This window comes from Aspergillus pseudodeflectus (assembly GCF_044049435.1).
Source record: "Aspergillus pseudodeflectus strain CBS 756.74 chromosome Unknown BJX68scaffold_21, whole genome shotgun sequence".
NCBI lineage: Eukaryota > Fungi > Ascomycota > Eurotiomycetes > Eurotiales > Aspergillaceae > Aspergillus > Aspergillus pseudodeflectus.
Genome location: NW_027263797.1, coordinates 74,394 through 94,210, shown reverse-complemented (window position 1 = coordinate 94,210; position 19,817 = coordinate 74,394). Strand labels below are relative to the sequence as shown.

Below are 19,817 nucleotides of genomic sequence, written 5' to 3'. Positions count from 1 at the left end.
GGGAGCTCATGCATGCGTACCCACTAGTACATGTCCATTTGCTCAACGGCTTGATAAGTCTGTTTATCATCCGTGGACAAATGACGGTACTGCAATGACGCCCTTCAGACTGGAATCCAGTTTGCTGTCACGCTCCTAGTTGAAGAACAGAGTAGTTCACCCAGATGGAGAAGCTTGCATTCAATGACGTTAACCGTCAAGCCACGTGTCGCCCTCGCGCATACCAAAGGAAATATGGAACAGATCATGCAGGCTTCAGTTCAGCGACGGGCGGCACAGAAGGTTTTACCCTTATGCAACCCCAGACCCGCCGTTGCCGCCGTGTCGGCAGTTCTGAGAAGACCCCTTGCTTGAGACGTTGTTTGTGTCTCACAGGGCGGTATTTGCGGCTGATTTCGGGTTTCCCAGCAGTCAACCCGGTTATCAGATATACCAAATACGCCGGCAATTGTCTCTTCGTCGAGCGGAAGTCAACTTTTTCTGTATTTCATAAAGAAAGACATGGGCTGTAGACATTCAGGGCCTCTGTTCTGAAATGCATGTCAGGGCGCGTGACAAATTACCAGAGAGGTCAGCACTGGCACAGCGATCGCCTCTTGGTTCTATCCTTGTTGAGTATTTCAGTCCTCCGTGGCTTTCGTCTCGTGCTTTCCTCGAGGATCCGGGCGCACCGCTGGAAAGCAGCTTATAGGTTGGAAGCTCTGTCCGGCGAGCCAGCGGTGCAGGCCGCCACATCATGGTGGACTGTGGAGAGTCACTCTCTTTGCTCGCTTAGGTTCAAACACAAGGTTTGAACAGTGGCCAACCTGTGGATGGCTTGTGATGTCTACAGTGTCTTCTGGGCTACCCGTCACACTCGCAACGCCTTCGCAGAGGACATCTGAAGATCGAGGTTTCCCATTACGGAGGCATTCTGCGCTGCGTACAGGCTGGCAATGTGACTGGATCCACCCCCACACATTGGTCGGCATAATTCCGAATGAAATGCCGAATAGAGCGCATGCTGCATATACTGTAGTCATGGTCAACTGCAAGTGGGGAATACATCATCCACCGCATGTTTCGATGGAATGCCTCCAAGCGCCCTTTCATGAAGACTCCAACTGTGGGAGTCCAGAAGTAGGGCAAAAGACAACGATATCTGATTTCTATGTCTTGAGTCCCGTTTGGGCGATTATCCCAGCTACTCCCTTGCACAAACGTGCTACACTGTGTCTGCCAGGTGCCATAGTCCTTGAAAGATTTGTCGGCAAAGCTGGCCCTTGTTTGGCCACTGAAAAGAGGTAAACTTGGCTTTGTGTAGATTTAGCAAAGTTCTTCCTGCAAATAATTCAACTCTATTCTAGCTCTTAGTACCTTGTGTCAAACACGTGAATCGTGTCTCACGCCAAATCTCCTAAATATATATATATATTATACACATACCCTACTATAGGCTGGATTCAACCATTATATTAATCCCGCTAACCTCCCCTAGACCACTCTGGTGGTCACTAAACCCACTATATAAATGCCCACACGTTGAGAGGACGCGCAGAGAACAGGATGGATCTCACAGCTTTCTAGCATAAAGTTACCTTTTGACTCCTTTATAAATAGTTACTTTCGACAGACAGCTCGGCACGCCCCCATACCCCATAGGAGGTTCGGGACTCTTTGCACGGCTTAGACCCTCCCCTAGGCGTTAAGCAATACAACAACAGCAACAACAACTTTCCCTTTCCAATCCCCTCCATCCTCTTCCCCTCATCCACATCATACATAGTGACCAGTCTCACATATACCGATCCCAAATCAATGCTGCGCCAGCCAAAACTGCGATTTCCGTCTCCAAAGCTGCAAACGGATTCCACTTGCGGCCATTCCGATACATGGCCCAATCACTCAGAAGATGATAGGACACAAAAGATATCATCATGCGGGTTCTTTTCTCGTATATTGAGTTAAGGTAGCATAACCCCAAAGCAAGAGAGGTGAGGCTGAGAAAGTGATGTGGTTAGTTATCAATCTGCTTCCCGTTGGCTTGGAAGGGTGAAGATACTCGCCCATCTAATTGAATAATGGCTTTGGTGGTTCCATTCGGCGACCCGCCCTTGAGTTTGGCTACTGATGAGGGATACATGAGGCTGTAGCAGCCACTGCCTAGGAGGAAAACGCTTTGGGCGGTGAATGCGGCGCTCGAGACGCCGCCCATGCGGAGGCCAAGGTTCTGAGAAGGCATATTTTGGAGCTTTTTTGAAACTAGCTCAGAATGTTAAAGATTTAATTTGCAAATGACTGGGAAAGTAAAGATTTTCAAGTTATATCAAGAGGCTGACTACTATATCGATAGAGCGGCATCCGGTCTCGTCGCGTCCGAGCGACCGTCACGGGACCACAGAAGAAGAAACAACATCGCAGCTTCCGTCCAACTTCAATCTCGCAACACTCGACGTCGAAAAGAGTACTACTTGTGTGGCTCACACCACACACTCGTATACATTTATTTCCCCTTGGAAGTGTCTAGAAATAAGTCTACAGACGATGTTGTAACCCACGCGAAAATCCCCGGCTCGTTAAGTTCGCGAATTCCTCCCCAATGTTCAGCTCTATATATACTAACACTTTCTAGACTAGAACAAGACCATGGATCAACTACCATTGGGTAGCATCCAGAAAGCAGTCTGGGATGGCAACCTCCCTTTGCAGATCACGCTCGCCCCCTCAGAGAGCCGCACATATGATCAAACGGATCCCTATCTCGTACGCTTACTCACCTCATCCTACCCACCCTATTCACCTTACCCCCAGACGGGCAAGAGACAAGAAGCAAGCTAACCACCATCCAGATCTCCTACCCCCGAATCTCATATCTGCCATCTCTTCTCCCGAGACTCAAGGCTTTCTTCTCATCATCACTCATTGACCCCGCCGCCTCAGCCCCGCACGACGGCTGGTTCTCGTTCGAGAACGTCCCGCTGAAATGGCACTACCCCGTCGGGCTACTTTATGACCTGTATGCAGGTGCAGCTCCAGCTACGAAGTCAAGTGACACGGAGTATTCGTCCGCCTCTGACGATTCACTACCCTGGAAGCTTGTCGTGCATTTCAGCGACTGGCCCGACGAGGAGCTCGTTCGACTTGATGGCCAAGGCATGGTCATGAACGATGCGTTTATCAACAGTGTCAAGGAGGCAGATTTTGTGCGTAATGGGACTGCGAAGGGAATTATGAGTCTTTCGAAAGATGATTCTTCAGGGTTGTGGAAGGCTGTTCAGGATGGTACCGCTCCCCTCCCCTTCTTCTACCCAATGTCCGATGCAAATCGCCGCATCCACCAGAATCCATATGCTAACACTGCTAACCAAGTCGACCTCCAATCCTTCCAACGCATAATGAACATTCTCCTCCCACCCCCTGCTCAACCCTTCCGAAACCTCCCAGTCCGCCTCTTCCTCCCCCTTCCCCCAAAGCCCGACGCTACAGACCCAGACACCGACCCAACCACCCCCTCACTAAAGGTCGTCCAATCCCCCATCCCACCAACAATAACCCTCCCGCTCACGCAAACAACAACAAATATGATGCAGTCAACTCTTCTATCCTCTTCACGACTCCCCTCGGGGACGGGAAGTCCGCAGCCGCAGACGCAGCAGCAGACGATCGGGTCAGCGCTGCATTCGCTCTTGCCAAATCTGTTCCCGTCAAAGAGGACGCCCGTTTTGGCGAAGCCGGTTTTGCATGGGGCTGCTGTGCCGATGTCTGCGCCTGTTGAGGAGGTTGTAAGGTGCTCGGCGTATGGGGATGGGTGGGTTTATATTGTTATCCGGATGATGGGTTGATGATTTTTTTTTCTTTCTAATGATCTTAATGATGTCTATCTTCTGCAGGGGCCAGAATACCTCTTGCGGGGTTTGCTGGGGTCTCTACTGATCTTATTATGAAGCTGGGTATCGGTTCGTCGATACCACATAGAAATTATGGATACCAAGTCTAAAGGTATTACGTCGTATTCAACCGAGCCAAGATGTAAATCTAGCCGGCTGAACCCTGCCAGTAGGTCCTACCTTCTAAGCAGGGATATCATCGTGTGATCACTATGTCGTAACACGCGGCATGCTGTACGGATAAGTTCTACTCAAACAGATGCTCTCATAGTCAATTCCTAGCATGAACAGATATGTAAACTAATTTATCTTTTTTTACTATAGGGTATCATAACAGATCTAGTCTGATCTCATCACAAAAACAAAATACCACCTGTGCTCCATGCATCAAACAAATGATGCTCGCTCAAATGCACGACCAAAACACAACACCACAAAAACATTCAAACGGACCTGTAGCAGACACACGGTCATCACTAAGTCCTACCAGTTTCACACAATAACATACGGTGTCTCATATCTAACCACCGAAATGCCAACGCCCGTAACAGCTCCATTCACCTTTTGGTCCCCCCTACTCCTAGTCCTCCCACGCGTACTCTCCTCAAGGTCAATTTCGCTCTGGCTCTGACACTCGCTCTCGCTCATACTTTCCTCCGTCTCATCGTCTTCCTCCTCCTCATCCTCAGTCGTATCGTCGTCGTCGAACCGACTCTCCGTCGCCCCATCGTCAATAACAGTCCCGACACTCTCCCTCTTCAAAAGATCTAGCTTGGTCGTCGGCGGCCTCAGCTTCCCCTCAGAATCGAACCAAAGCCGCCCAAGCGGGTTGCGTAGCGCGACCTCAAACGCCGTATTACCAATCCCGCCGCCGTGTCCATCGTCTGCCTTTGCGCTATCTGGGGCTTCAAACGAGCCGTCCGCGCCGGCGTCGTAGAGGAGGCGGAAGATGGATTCGCGGCCGCGCTCGGCGGCGAGATGGAGTGCTGTTTTGCCGTCTGCGGTCAGGGCGTTGATTTCGGCGCCGGAGGAGAGGAGTAGTGGGATGATTTCCGGGAGGGGGTTTATTGCTGTTGCGGCGAGGTGGAGGGCCGTCTCTGCGGAAGGTGTGGGGATGCGTGCGGTGACGTCTGCGTCGTGTTGAAGAAGGAGGTGAATGAATTCTGGCGATTTTTCTGGGCTGGAACCAACGTAGATGGCTTGATGAAGGGGTGTCCAGCCCTCTGCTGTGGAGGCATTGGTGTCAAGATCGTAGTCTAGTGCTGTGCGGAGGATGTCGAGACAGTCGTCGTTGAGGGGAGGCGTGAGATGGAGGATAGACTCGCCTCTTGCGGTGAGTGTACTGATTTTGGCGCCGCGCTCGAGTAAAAACATGAACATCTCCTTGTTTCCTGCGGCGGCGGCACAGTGGAGGGGTGTATACCCCTGTTGGGCGGTAATGGCTTCGATATTGGCGCCTTGTTCAAGAAGCTTCAGGGCGACGGATGGGCTGGTGGCCTTTCTCGCTTGCTCATGGAGTAGAGTCTCACCTTCCTTGCTCCAGGCGTTGATGTCGGCTCCGCCGATGACCAGGAGGTCAAAGGCAACCCAGTGCTTTTCCTGCGCAGCTAGCTGAAGGGCTGTGAAGCCAGACAGTGAGCGGGCTTCAACTTGCGCGCAGCGCTGAAGGAGCAAAGCGATTGCGTCGCAGTTGTCTACCTTGACTGCCAGCTGAAGAGGCGTTAGTCCGTCTTCATTGGTCATTTCAATCGACGCCCCTCGGTCAAGGAGGTATAAGATGATACGCTGGCGTCTCCATTCAATCGCAAGGTGGAGTGCCGTGTCTCCAGTTTTGATGTTCCGGATATTGACATCGACCTTGTTCTTCACAAGCAGGGGCACGGTAGCCTCATCCCATTCCGTCGTCACAGCGAGCTGGAGACTCGTCGCACCCTCCTTGTTTGCAATCTGAGAGTTCACCCGCCGAGTCAAAAGCATTTTCATGACTTTTCGCTGATTGTACTGAGTAGCTAAATGCAGGGCTGTGCTGCCATCTCGGGCCACAGCGTTGCCATCCGCTCCGTTGTCCAGCAGAAACTCCACCATCTCCTCATTTCCGCGACTGGCTGCGCAGTGAAGTGGAGTTATTTTATATGAGTTGTCGTTCGCGTCGATCTCCGCTCCCTGTACGAGGAGGCGCTGTGATTTGACGACGATGCCAAAGTAAGCCAAGACATGTAGAGGAGTCCAATCTTGCGGGTACTTCCCTAGCCCTAGCTCTGACGGTATTCGAGGTTCGTTCGTGAGAACCTGCAACGGCGGACGCCGCCAGAGTAACTTATTTAGAAAGGTCTTGATCAGTACCTGGATGGCCTTTTCCTCCTCGGGGATATCGCGTGAGTGGTCACCCCAGTGCTTCGCAGCATAATCGATAAAACCGTTGTCGGTACTCCTAGGTGCATTTCCACCGTTATAGTAGCAATCATCGATTACTTCGTCTGCCGTGATCGCAGCCAGACAAGCTTCGGCAATCTCATTCTGGGCAGTTGGGAAGAATACCCTAGCAGCGGCGCCGCTCAAATACTCTCTTGCTGTCCTATGTATAAAACAGACATTGCCGGACACACCATCAACGGTCAGAATCCCACCGCTGTCCCTTTGCAGGGTGTGCTCAAAATCAATGGCATCGAATTCATGTTCGTTACTCGCCGTGTTTGTCGCGTATCTCAGGTCAGAAACAGATAACGGCCTAAGGGCGTATAACGTCCAGTAAACGTAACGAGTGGCGGTGGGATTGCGGCTCACTACCTGCTTCATAGCTTCTCCATAAGCATCTGGTAGGGTCCGCGGTAGGTGATACAAGGCTCTTTCGAGTATTCTCTTGTCTTGGTATCGGGACAGGAGATCGAGATGAATTTTCGCCATCAAAAATCTGGAAGTTCGTTAGTACACAAGTATGCTGTACAAGCAGGCAAACGAATCTAAACAAAGACTTACACCCCCCGGCTTCTTTCAACCACGGTATCAATGACATCCTCGTACAAGCGCGGGCTTGAGCTCCTGGTGAGAAGCGCATGCAGGCTCGAGTCCTGCTGAATCCTGGAAACAGCATAGAGATGAAGGTCGTCCGGAGGTGCAAGGACGGTAATATAGGCGGCGTCCCCAACCTGGGTGGCTTCACGGAGGGTAACGAGAAGCTGCACTTGCTCGGGGAGCTTTTGCAGCCGAGTGAGAAAACGATCTTTATCCGAAAACATGTCCAAACCATCAATGACGAAGAAAACTTTTGAAAACCGGTCTACTTCTGCGCGAATGGCATTTTGGTATGCCTTTGGCGAGGCCTTCCCCTTAATCTGTGCCTCAGACTGAAACAACGAGGAAGATGCGGGGGAGCAGCTTCGCCTGCGGTAGACGAGCTGCGCAAGTATAATCTGTAATAAGTCTAGAGTTGTTTGTTCCTTTTCCTTTTCGTCTTGGCAATAGATGAATACGGTCGCAACGTCCGGAGACGTAAACGTTCTCTGTAGGGAGTCTATTATAGTAGCTCTAGGGGATGATTAGACTCTGTTTGGTAATTTCTGGGCCACGGTACTTACGATAAAAAGGACTTCCCCGCGCCAGCTACCATAACGACTAAGTCAGCACGGGTACCCAGCAGAGGCTATATTTGTCTTACGCGGCCCAACGCAATAAAGTGTCTTGAAAGAACCCAGCAGCCAACGTTTATACTCCTCATGATCGAATATCCATTGGCCTGTTCCTGGCGTTCGACGATTGCAGAGGTCTGTGAGAGTGACGAAGTGTTCTGAAGTCATTCGATTTGTGGTACCAAGCACTCGTTCGTCGAATTGGACGTCCGGTTGGGTCGCTGATACCCAAGAAGTTAGTGTGATCGAGGAACTTGGGCTCGAAGCGGATGTGACCGCGGCGTACCAGATTCTACATCTCGCGCGGCCGTCAAACTAAATCTAATCTTCCGATCCAACGACGACCGTTCACTGATAGAAATCAGCAGTTAGCCTATACTCAATCGCCGTGGGATCTCGCCAGAAAGAGGAAACAAACCTCGACTCCGGCTGCAAGGACAGCAACAGCAGAACCTTGTACTGCTCCAAGCGCGGCGAAAATGTGCGCTCCAGCAAATTCTTCCGATAATATGATACTCCCACCCCGCCAGCTTGAAAGAAGAGCTCAATGGACCTCATGGTTGACTCAAAACACTCGAGCAATTCGGCGAGAGCGGCCAGCCGCGCCGGTTCCACGAGCCATGTTTCCTCCCCCCAGCTGATCTGATCTTTTAGACGAAACAAAGAGTCCTGGATGTCTACTAGGAGCATAATCGCTCGTTGCGACGAATCTTGTGTGTCCCTTCCACCATGGAGACAGCGTACGACGATGCGGGCGGACTGGGTGGCATGTGTGAGTTGGCCCCGGATGGTCCGAACGTCGACCATAATTTCTTCTCTAGTTTCGAGCGGCGGTCACAGTCCGAGAGAGTCATTAATAGGAATCGGCCAGAAGGAGGTTGCTCTTTGGCGGGGTTGAGGCGGAGCGGAGGAGGGGAGTTGAAGGCCGGAAGTCGTGTGTGTACCCCAGGAAAAATAAAAAAAAGAAGCAACCCAGGGGAAAGAAGAAAAGAGAGTAAGAAAGCAGACCCATTTGTCGGGACTAAGCTAGGAGCAGCTGAGTTTCAGCGTGCAACCGCCAAATCGTGGGCAAGGAATCCGTCAGTCACGTTGCGTGAGCATGGATGGTGCCAGCAGAAAAACAAAGAGGGACCAACAGATCTTCCTCGCTCGCATGCCTCGCGCCCGCCAACACGGCTCTATATTCGTCAACAAGGGACAAGGCCGATTACAACGGCCTTCTTCAGGCCAGTTCGTACCAAGGATCAAAGTACCAGGGCCTTGGGGTTCCCCTCAGCCTGTCAAATCCAACACCAAATCCGCCCACCTCAGGAACCAAAGGATTCCATTTCGACACCGTTATGCTCTTATCGCCAACCAACAAAGGCGGCATTATCTTATTGGACCCCAGAAAACAGGGCAATGCGGGCGCGTCACCGATTCTCCCAATATCATTGGCGTGATCAGCACAAGCCTGGCGTGCATTGACCACTCCCAACAGACTGTTAAGCGCCGGGCCAGCCCACCCCATATCACCTGAAGCGAACAATCGATCTCGCAGCCTGTCAAGTTGCGAGTAACGGCTCCTTACATAGAATTCTTGCTCCTCAATCTCAAAGACGATCAAGGAGAACACGCCATCGTGAACAGATTAGTTCCAGTCCAAATCCAACAGCCATGGAGTTTACGATTATCATGACGGAGAGCGTTCACACGATTCACTTTTCTGTATTTACTAACACTATACACACATGCTCTCTGCTCAAATACAATCCCTCAGACAGCCATGAGTTCCAGCTCAAGCCCGATGGGAACATTAGATGGAGCGAGTCAGGCGTGGGCCATCCTCTCGCTCGACATGTATCCTGTCTAGCTAGTTCTCGCCCAATTTAGACAAACGGAAAAACAGACAAAAGTAGTGAGTCTCAGCATACAGTAGAAGAAAGAACGACAAAGTCTCAATACCAATAGGAAATTCGTTCAGTCATGACGCTGGGATATCGTATGATGAGTGGGAATCAACACAAAAGTTGTTCAGCAAGCAAAACATAAAACCATAAACATCAAGATCGGAAACTGGGGGAATAGAGCGTCAAACATTGGGTATCAATCAATTTAGAGTGCATTGTCAGAGATGTGAATTGTGCTCGGCAGGCTTAAAACGGGGTACCGTTGAGGTGAAGCAAGTCGCCGCCCTCACGGCCCTTCTTAAGTGCTTTGGCGAGCATCAGTTCCCTCATCCAGTCAATCCGCTCATCACGTGTCTTGACCGCGAAGTGGTGGGGCTTCGGGCCGTTGGTAAGGAAATGCTTGCGGTCGACGGCGCCAGTGCTCGTCGCCGGGATCAAAGAAAAGGCGAAAGCTGCTTCCCCAGTGGGGTCGTTGTTGCGCTTGAGAACGGTCTTCTTGAATGCGGCGGTCAACTTTGAGTTCGACGCAAGGGAAGAGCACGCAACGGCGTAGTCATCGACGTCAATGTGCTCCAGAGCTTTGGAGTCGCGGCGGGAGGCGTCTTCATCGGGGAACATGGACAACTGAGTGCCACGAAGGATGAAGTGGTGCTCATCCCATTCGTGGCGAATGAGCTTTGTTGTCTTGCGCTTCTTCATCCAGCCACTGTGGATAATGTCGTTGGCGTGCTGGCCATTGCGACTGAATGGGTTGTTCTTGCAGTGAGGGGCCCGTGGTGTCCGGTCAAGGTCCTCAGGCGTCTCGATTGGCGGAAGTGGCAAGCGCTCGTCTACAGAGACCAATGTTTGAACGGTTTGCCCAATAGCAGAGTGTAACCTTCGGTGATTGTCGGGCTTCGTCGAGGACGGTCGCGCAATGGGGTCGATTGGCTGTCGAGCATGGTGGCCTCCAAATCGCATATCGGGTGGCACAGACTGGGAACAGTCACGGGCAACGGGGCCCATGGGGATAGCTGTCATTGGAGCGTCGACCTCGGACATTGGAGTTGACTGGCCATAATGAGGGTCGTCACGGTAAAAGTCCGATGGGGAGAGGACCGATCCATATGGGCCAGGAGATTTGGTCATGTTTCGCTGGGTGTGTTGCTGTCTGTTCCGTAGAATGGTTGGTGTCACTGTGCGCATGGCAGTAGAGTCAGGAGACAAGGCTGAGTCTAGAGAAGCGTGCATGCTGGGAATTCGAAGCTTCGGAAGGTGTCTAAGATTCTCAGAAAGAGTGGGGTTCGCCTTAGCGGATTCCGGGGTATCCGGGGAAGGCGTGTGTTCCATGGGAGGCGTAGCAGGGTCTGTCGCTGGCGGCATCGTGCCTAAGCTCTGAAACTGAAGGAAATTACGCACATTCTCCTGCGGATCGCGAGGCTGCACGCCACTCAGCATTTCATGAGACAGGGAGAACGCCATGGACTGGGCTGGGCCCATAATATCGGAAGAAGCGATCAAAGAAGGGGTCACATCTGATTTTGGCGTCCTTGCAAGAGCTTGGGCAGTTGAAGGATTCCCTGGGTCACCTGTGACGAGAACACCACCAGCCAGCCCACCCAAGTATTCAGGTGGTACGTCCTTGGCCAACCAGGCGAGCTTGGCCTGTTGCTTTTGCCACTTGCGGCAGTTCTCGCCTTTGGAGCAAGTGTGTAACTTGGGAAGGAGCTGCTCAATTGCAACAATTGAGACTGAGTCCTCGGGAGCAACGTCGGTACCCTGGCGCCCACGCTTTGTCTGTCGGTGCTGCTTGAGACGCCCGGAAGACGACGAACCAGATCTGGCCCGTGGAAGCTCTTCGAAGAGCCCGTTGTTAACTTCGGTACCATACTCCGCAGCGTTGGTTTGCGGGGTGACTGTATTGAGGCGCAGAGACGCGTCAGGAGTAGGTTGAGACTCGCATGTCTGAGGAGAAGAATTCGAGGAGCTCCTTCGAAGCTGACGAATACAGCCCATTAGCTGATGGCGCTTGCCAAACGAAGGGATATCGAGCTCCTTCAAATCCTCAGCCTGAAGTTCAAGGAGAATTGCCCCAGAAATGTCATTGATGTAGAACTTCTCGACAATTGAGTCCTCGAAACCGAGTTTCCTCATCCAATGAACGACATCATTTGGGGACCAGTTTAGGACATTGTCCTCCCTAGGCTCGGTACGGATTGACGAGGGTCGAGTTGAGGCGCGAGTTGACGCTTGAATCGACGAGCGAGGCGATACTGCCTCACTGTTTGGCAGCGGGGTATCTCTCCTATCATCTCCAAGCTTTGAGGCATAATAATAGAAAGGAGTCGTTGCACTGTTCGGTGCACTCTCGGGTCGGTAGTCGGTGTTCGAATGGTGGGTATACTCCACTGATCCCTGCGAGTTGGCACGAAAGAGATGTGGACCGGAAGGGCCCTTAATAGGGTTATCATCGAGGTGGAAATGGAATGCGGTAAGACCGGTGGAATCAGGGGTCTTCAGTTCGTCTGCGGTTGAGACTGTAGTTACACTTTCTGCCACGAGCTGTGGTGGGACAAGTGTCGTTAGTGGCAGTAATGGTGGGTTATTCGTAGGCAAAGAAAAAACGAACCGAGTCATTGCTTCTGTAGGGAGAACTGTCCGAATAACCCTCGAGGGAGTCAGAGTCATAGTCTGTATCGGCAATTTCGGTCAATTCGGACATTGCCGAGTGAGATCGAAAGCGAGGTAAGGCCTGGCCGGGCAGGAAGGAGAGCTTCTCTTGAGCCTTGATATAATCAAGAGAAGACTGGAACTCTTGAGTGGTAGCCTATGATTCGATTAATGTAAATTTTTTGCGGGGTTTCGGTGAGAAAAGAGTTACCATTTTAGATGAAAGAGGAGCGCTACGCTCCGTAAAGTCAAGAGACGACAATTCCGATGAGGGTTCGGTTTGCAATTCGATGTTCGAAAGCGTTGCTTAGAGCACTTGTCGTCCGGGGGAGAGGAATGTATATCTGCTCCCGCCTGGCAAAGATATGTGGTGTTCACGTTGGGTATCAGGAAGCGGAAAGACAAAAGCGAACTAGGAAGATCACACAGAGTTAAGTATATGTCGCACCGCCCTTCCTGGGGATCTGACACTTGAAAAGAAGAGCACGCCACGCCCAAAGGCGCCGGCCACACATCGGTCGAATCCGAAACGGCAGGATCCCCTCAGCGACTCGCATATCGTCTGGGATGGATGTGATGAAGTGAACCTGCAGTTGCATGAGGGTGGGGAGGGCTGGGAACCAGCGAATCGTCATTCGTTGCCGGGTGCAGGATCGAGTCCCGTGTTCCTCATTGGATCTTCCCCTGCGCAACAGGATTCCCCGGCGGCTAGAAGACAGCGGTTGAGGCCAATGGGCCACTCTGGTTGGCTCGAGTTAGAGGTCTACATAAACCATTTTGGGTTTTGGCAGAGGACAAGGCGCACGAAGGAGGGGTGATATGGGAGGTGAGAGGCTGGGAAAAAGGGCGCTACTGCCGTGATCTCAACTGGCTGACTGGGCTGAGAGCCAGTCGTTGGTCGGTGAGGCCGGCGCTAAGGCAGCCCGTCTGATTTGATCACCCCAATGGCAGTTAAGCATTGCTGTTTTTAGCTCAATTAGCTCCGTTATCCTTGTTTTTCAGGATAAATTTGCCTGATGGAGCAGTCTGTGCAACACTTTCGCCAAGATCGGGGTCCTCGAGATATTTGTGATGAGAGTCTCTCTGATCCACTTGTCACTCGGGCACAGTCGACAGACACCTCAAATACCAATGGATTTCCTGCCTCTCTCCCCAGTTTCCCGTCACTTGAGCATATCACATCCTTCGCTAAATATTGGTGTGGCTTAGTTGAGCCGGCCTTGGGAACTGGGGCGCCGTTTTACTTGCCACACCTAAATTTCCCGAAGACAAGTCGATTCCAAATCATCCCAAATGATGGCTCTTCGCCGAAGAGGACTCGTTGGCTCCGGCTTCCTGGGACGCAGTCATCCTGTCGAGAATAGTACGATATCCGAAGTATCGATGTGAGAATGCGGATGGCCGCTTGAGAACCAGGAAGCGGACACGCTTGCGAAGCAAAGTTCCATTTCAAGAGCTTGATCTCGCTCCCAACGTCGGACAAAGCTCGTTCCTTCGGTATTGGACCCGCTTGACTCGGCTAGTCGAACAAAGGTCACGACGCACGACTGACCGCCCGCAGAGTCCTCCGGGGTAGACGTGCGGTGGCAGCTGGCTGATCGTCATTTCAACTCCTTTGCCTACATTGTAGTATTCCTCAAATTGCCCTCGTGAGCTCAGCAATCTTTCAATCACCGGGCTTGCCTTTGAACTCGCCTCCATTACAACAGATCAGGCTCAGTTGTACTCGCCACGGATCGACGGCGTTCGAGTTTTTACGGAGTACTTGGATCCGATGTATGCATAATTCCATGTACACTCGCAAACGCACTGACAAGACATCCTCCGTCGTACAAAGCAATCAAATCTAACCTTGTCTGTAGACTCTGCAGCTACTACCTAGTACCTGCGGAGTATCTGCTACCTACGTAGGGTTGTATATTCCTCTCCACCAATGGACCCAGAAGGAACCAGAGATAGGTTAGAGATAGTGCTCGGATCACATAAGTACTCAGTCCGCAAGGCGCGCAATGATTTAACTTTAGGGCAATTAATATGCATATCAATCTCCCGTTTGTCCCTTAATCTCTGTGAATATTGAACGCAACCGAAGACTAGGTGCGGTGGTCACATGCTCCCTGCCCGCACATGATGCCAGCTATCTATGAAAGTTGCCCGACGGTTCCATCAAATCCCTCTGGATATGGCTTCTGGAAGCTCGTCCTCGCTTCCGAGGGGAATCATCTTGGCGGAAAAAATGTCGCAGCTGGGATGTAATCCTTCCCCGCCGGTATACTTAGTGCTAAGTTTCACTGAAGTGAAGCACATCTCAAACATGGTTGGAACCAACAGTTCCTCAGGAACGGTTCCTGTAACTGGTCAATAAGAATGTATCATCAAAGGCCGGCGCTTACAGCGAGCAGGTAACTCGAACACCAAGATAATGCTCGGATAGCACCCTTGTTTGAGAGTTCGAGGGCTTGAGCCTGCAAACCCTCAGCCGATCGGGCGTGTTTCAGCTCTCAACCCTGTTCGCTGATAAATATGGCATGAAAACTTGGGATGTGAATGGGGTGTCAATGCCGATCAAGCTACAAGAGAAATGGGACTAATTACGTTGCTGGGCGCTTAGATGCATAGAAAAAGCGCCAAAACAAGTAAAATTAGCTATTAATAGAACCCATTAATTCCAACTTTTCGAGGTGATATATCAGGCTAATTAATGCATAAGCGTCAAAGATTAAGCAGGGTTAGCTTGGAGCGAGAGGTACAGGGCGGCTACACGCGCCTGGTCATTGGAGGAGATTGTGCGGCACGGTCCATGTCGCTCTCCCGGATTTCTCTTGAACCTGATTCCCTTAAAATCTTCAAAATGGGCCATGTTACCACCAATCACAACAGCTGTCGAACCGCCGATGGCTTTCGGCGATACGCTGACAGGCTGGCCAAATGCTGCAACAGAAGCTTGGCTTGCAGCTTTTCTTCCCTCTCGGCAAATGAGATGGTCTAAACGTGTTTCATCAGTCGCCCAGATGGCTGCTCAACAAGAAACACACCTGAAAACCAAGCCATCGGCCAATCACAACAAACCTCGCATCGAGAAGATGCACGTTGTTGACCCTCAGACCATCTTTGCGCCCGCGCTTCTCCAGACTCGACGATGAAAGAAGTCAGCGCGAAACGAGGGTCCCAGCGAACCCTCCAGTTCCCCAGCGGCAAGCCTGACCCTGCCCATCCCCAGGCACATCCGCCGGCCATAATCCAAAATTAGTTTCAGTGTCGGCCCGTTATTCGTCGCTTGCCTCAGATCTTTCCCCGCCCGCGCTTCAACGAACAGCGTGGATGCAGCTTTCATGCATCCAAGCTAACTCAACCGCCGCCCTTGAGCAAAAAATAGAAGCATCAGAGCATGGTTCATTACCCGTTTGGGACATATAGCTCCTCGTCTGTTGAGATATTAATCCATCATCATGTCCAACATCAGCTCAGTCAATTGTTTGATCGCTAGTCGACACCTCTCTTCACCCTGCGATACTCAGCTTGCAGCGTGCTCCAACCATCCAGCGGGCGATATTCCGTGGGGTTTAGAATTGACTATACATCAACACCTCGGACAACAGCTTGGGTTACTCGGACTCCACTCTCTTGAACGATCAAAGGGATATCGCACGCCATGTCGAGCGCCGCCGGACCTTCGTCGCAGCCGCGCCGTCACCGCCAGATCAGAGCTTTGGAGACTCACAGTGCCGCGACCAGAGATCCTGGAAGTATGGTGACGAAGACATACAAGCGATCGCGCAACGGTTAGTCTTGCCGAACGCTATACAGCGCACGGCGCAATGCCTTGGGACCGAGAACGCGCGCAACTGACACTGCTGCTGCTCGCAGGTTGCTATACATGCCGGTTGCGACGGAAGAAATGCGACGAATGCCACCCGAGTTGCGGAGCTTGCGCCAGCCTCAATGTCAGTTGTGAATACAGGAAACCGAGCTGGTGGATTAGTACGGATGCAAGGAATTTACAAAAGAACAAAATCAAGGAGAGGGTTAGAGAGACAAAGGTGCTACAGAAGGAGGCGGCTCTTAAAGGTATGACGTGCCAATGCAGTCTGCAGGTCAAACCCTAACACTCATGGCTCAGAGTACATGAGACATGCGCTCCCATCACCAGCAATTCGCGAAAACCATACCAACCCAGCCCCATCTCAACCTCAGCCTCAACCTCAACCTCAACCTCAACTCCAGATGCAACCGCAAATTCCAGCGCAAATTCCAGCGCAAACCCAACCACAGGCACAACAAGCATACTACTACTATGACCCTTCCGCATCCTACTTACCCACTCCTACCACGGCACCACTCACTGGCAACAGCTTCGAGATGAACACTGTGACAGACGAAAACGGTTTTTTACAAGATCTACAAGACCCAAATACGCTTCAGCAGCCCATCAGCATGATGTATAACCCCATGGGGCCCCCACCCCTACCAGTTTCTGCTACGACTACGCCAGCTCTACAAAGTGAGGAATGGTATCAAGGCTTTGTGGACCCGCCTGTCTTTCACACCCTCAAGGCCCCTCCAGCGGAACCTGCATCATCTGAGCTTCCTGATCGACCCTTATCGCATTACTTGGAAGCTAGGATGAGTAAAAATGATAGAGAGCGGCGACTGCTGTACCATTTCGTTGACAATGTTCTGCGCCTCATGTATCCCGTCCTAGACCTTCATAAAGAAGGTCCGTCACGAGCACGCGAGATTTTGGTGTCGCTTGACTCGAATAAGTCCTACTATCACTGCTGTCTTAGTGTGTCCGCGATTCATCTCAAGACGATCAAAAAACACCGTGGTGTCAAAATCAACAATGACATTATGGTCCATCGGTACAGGGCGGTATCAGAGCTCTGCAGGGCTCTGAATTCAGACCGCGGACACGACACAATCCTAGACGCCACATTAGCCATGATCTTTTTTCACTGTGCTGTCGGTGCTCCCAATGATGACACCAATCCCGACGTCCCGTGGCATGATCACTTTTCGACCGTCAAAAACCTCATCAACACGCACGGTCTGGTCGATACAAATCCTTTCGCCCCCGTTTCCTTCAACATGTCACTCAGCGCCTGGGTCGATATCCTCGGCTCCACGATGCTTGCCAAATCTCCCGAATATATCAACACATACCGTACAAAGCATCTCAATGGCATCTCATCAGGCCTCCAAGAGTTGATGGGCTGCGAGGACAGCATCATGTACACAATTGCCGAAATCGCATGTGTTGACGCTCTCAAAAATGAGGGCGAGATTGACGACTTTGACGTCTGCAACAAGGTTGCCTCGTTAACAGCTCAACTTGACTGCGCCGAAGAAGCTGCAGATCAAACTCTCCAGAACCCCCTCTCCCCGGGCGGCACCATCCAACCCGACATACTCACAAAGAACATGACCTCTATCTTCCGCACAGCAGCCCGTATCTACCTTTACAGTCTCTTACCGGGCTTCGAGAACGAACAACAAAGCACCATTGAACTCGTCGATAGAGTTACCAGCATCCTTCAATACATCCCCACCGGGCCCTACGGCTTCGACCGCTCGCTCGTGTGGCCAATGCTGATAACCGGCGCCGCCTCAGTGCCCACGTCCACCTTCCGTACCATCCTCGCGCAGCGTTCAAATGCACTCGGAGAGTGCAGCGACTTTGGCAGCTTTGGACGCATGTACCATGTCCTACAGGAAGTGTGGAAACTCTCCGACGACCCTAGCGCGACAATCTACGCCGATCCAGGTCTTTTTTCCTCCTCAACAACGTTTGCGTACGACCAGACGACTCTACCGTCCCCTCGGATTGAGACTATCGGTCGACGCATCAAGAAGCAGCCCGTCCATTGGCGCGAAGCAATGAGACGTCGCGAGTGGAGTTACTTGCTTCTTTAGGGCTATGCCCATCACCTATCATTCAAAATCTTGGTGAGTAAGTCCGACGAAGGTCGCACAACGCATCCTAACTCTCTCCAGTGAACTTTGGGCGTACATACAGGGCGTTAAGCGTTATTCATTTGGTTTTGTTATCACGAAAGGGCGGCTTTCGTGCTTACTATATTTTTCGTCCATTCTTTACACCCCTATTTTGAGTTTACATTTTCCATTCTTCCCGTTGGACTATCCACTCTATCCCTACTTGCTACGGCTCTAGAGCGCGGTTTTATACACACGGTATCCGAGTCCAGACTCGGTGGTTTTTCTTCGAAGCACAGGAAGCTTCGGCCGCCCAAATTTAGGGCTTTTTCACCTTTTTTGTGCCGATTTGTTGTTCCTTGATATCTCAATAGTTTGGGTGGTTATTCTGTTGTTCCTGTTCTGAAGTTGTCTGTCTTGCTTTGAATGTGTTTATCGCGTGTCAATATTATTGTTCTTCTTCCACTCTAGCTCCTTTTCCCCCGAATCGAGTTACAATGGACCGTTCCTTCTCTGTTATTGAACACTTGAGCTCTTCTTTTTTTTCAATTTATTTTATTCTCGGTTTCTTGTTTTCCGCATCATGACTTGCCTCGGACCTTCAACCTGTATGAAATATTGTGAAATATCTCGAGCGGATATAGATCTCGGTGGTTATATATTGACGGAAAGAAGTCTAACCAATAGCCTCGCGGCTTCAGCCAGTATTCCAATGCTTACTCAAATCATCATCAGTATCCTTCTAAGGATTATTCATTATCTAAGGACCGCAAAAAATCTTCTTAGGAAAAGAAAACATTCCGATAGATGAAGCTTCAGGGCAGAGGTAGAGTACCCACTCCTTCCTTGCAAAGTAAGGCGGACTCACCCCGAGGAAGGAGCGGTATAGGGTCGTACCTGCCTCATACCGATAAAATTGCAGGTAAAGAAGGGGCGACCCTCGCACCAACAATCAAGGCAGGTACGCCTTCTAGTCGCACCTTCTCTTCTCGGACTGAGACGCACCAACCTTGGAAGGCGCGATCATCCCTCATACCTGCCGTAATTGGACATAGACCACCCTGGGAAGGCGCGACTCTCGGTTAGATAGGGAAGGTACGCTGGAGACTTCGACTTGTTGATGCTGTCTATAGGACAATCATTTGTTCCATGTACGAAAGGTCGTTTTCTCGACTGGTTACGCTGGCACGGTAGAGTGAACGGCCGCTCTCTACGTTGACCGGTGTACTCGGCGCCCCCAGAACTTGGCGTAACGAATACAGCAGAAGATTATAGGGCCATCTTATGACAAGTTCAGTACAAATAAGCCTGTTAGTACTGTAAGTTATGCAGAACTTGAAGGCAGTCGTTGCAGTGGCTGTTCTTGTCGGCCAGAATCTAGTATCGTAGGCTCAACGTTGTTGTGCTGGAGCTTGCGTCGCCGGGGGAAAAGTAAAAGGATCGGCGTGGTAAAGTATACTGCAAGCACAATGTCATAGTCAACGACAAGACAGCAAATGAACATGCGTCCAGAACGGTTATTTCGCAGGGGAGGTGTTGGAGAGGACACTGGGCACGGTACGAAGGGAAATGGCATGCAGTTCGACCCTGAGACGTGTTTGTGAGTTTGAAGAGTATTAGAACTCTAGGTCTCTAGCCATCGCGATGAGGGGTCTGCAAGCTCCCGGTGTCAGAGGCGTACATATCCAGATGGACAGTCGGTCCATTTGGTAGGCTAGAAGAAGATGGCTTGCCCTCGACGTCCGCCTAGTAAAGAGTCCCGTGTGAGCACGCTTTCGGAATGAACGTAGGGAGTCTCCGACAGATTTTGCTGTCAGAGACAACATACACGTATTGCCTGTCAAAGCTGATTC

The 19,817-nt window shown here is 51.2% G+C and overlaps 5 protein-coding genes across 5 annotated transcripts; 3 read left to right on the top strand and 2 right to left on the bottom strand.

Annotated features, from left to right (window-relative positions):
* The first annotated feature begins 667 nt into the window (after positions 1-667).
* On the top strand, positions 668-1,352 carry BJX68DRAFT_92025 (uncharacterized protein). The gene has a single exon (XM_071050011.1). The coding sequence runs from the start codon at positions 823-825 to the stop codon at positions 1,285-1,287; it is 465 nt and encodes a 154-aa protein (XP_070899057.1). The 5' UTR covers positions 668-822; the 3' UTR covers positions 1,288-1,352.
* A 109-nt stretch (positions 1,353-1,461) lies between these two features.
* Positions 1,462-2,292, bottom strand: BJX68DRAFT_237140 (uncharacterized protein). Its single transcript, XM_071040135.1, has 2 exons — positions 2,046-2,292; positions 1,462-1,979 (listed from the first exon to the last, which is right to left on the bottom strand). The coding sequence occupies exons 1-2, from the start codon at positions 2,219-2,221 to the stop codon at positions 1,775-1,777; spliced, it is 381 nt and encodes a 126-aa protein (XP_070899056.1). The 5' UTR covers positions 2,222-2,292; the 3' UTR covers positions 1,462-1,774.
* Positions 2,293-4,158, top strand: BJX68DRAFT_237139 (autophagy protein 5). Its single transcript, XM_071040134.1, has 4 exons — positions 2,293-2,559; positions 2,612-2,742; positions 2,829-3,261; positions 3,349-4,158. Exons 2-4 carry the CDS (start codon positions 2,626-2,628, stop codon positions 3,819-3,821), a joined length of 1,023 nt encoding a protein of 340 aa, XP_070899055.1. The 5' UTR covers positions 2,293-2,559; positions 2,612-2,625; the 3' UTR covers positions 3,822-4,158.
* Positions 4,159-9,179: 5,021 nt separating this feature from the next.
* BJX68DRAFT_237130 (SAM and PH domain-containing protein) lies at positions 9,180-12,554 on the bottom strand. Its single transcript, XM_071040133.1, has 3 exons — positions 12,242-12,554; positions 11,990-12,187; positions 9,180-11,922 (listed from the first exon to the last, which is right to left on the bottom strand). Exons 1-3 carry the CDS (start codon positions 12,242-12,244, stop codon positions 9,628-9,630), a joined length of 2,496 nt encoding a protein of 831 aa, XP_070899054.1. The 5' UTR covers positions 12,245-12,554; the 3' UTR covers positions 9,180-9,627.
* Positions 12,555-15,682: 3,128 nt separating this feature from the next.
* On the top strand, positions 15,683-17,943 carry BJX68DRAFT_266766 (Zn(II)2Cys6 transcription factor; the record flags this gene model as incomplete). Its single annotated transcript, XM_071045609.1, has 3 exons — positions 15,683-15,812; positions 15,898-16,098; positions 16,151-17,943. The coding sequence occupies 3 exons, from the start codon at positions 15,683-15,685 to the stop codon at positions 17,941-17,943; spliced, it is 2,124 nt and encodes a 707-aa protein (XP_070899053.1).
* Positions 17,944-19,817: the final 1,874 nt, after the last annotated feature.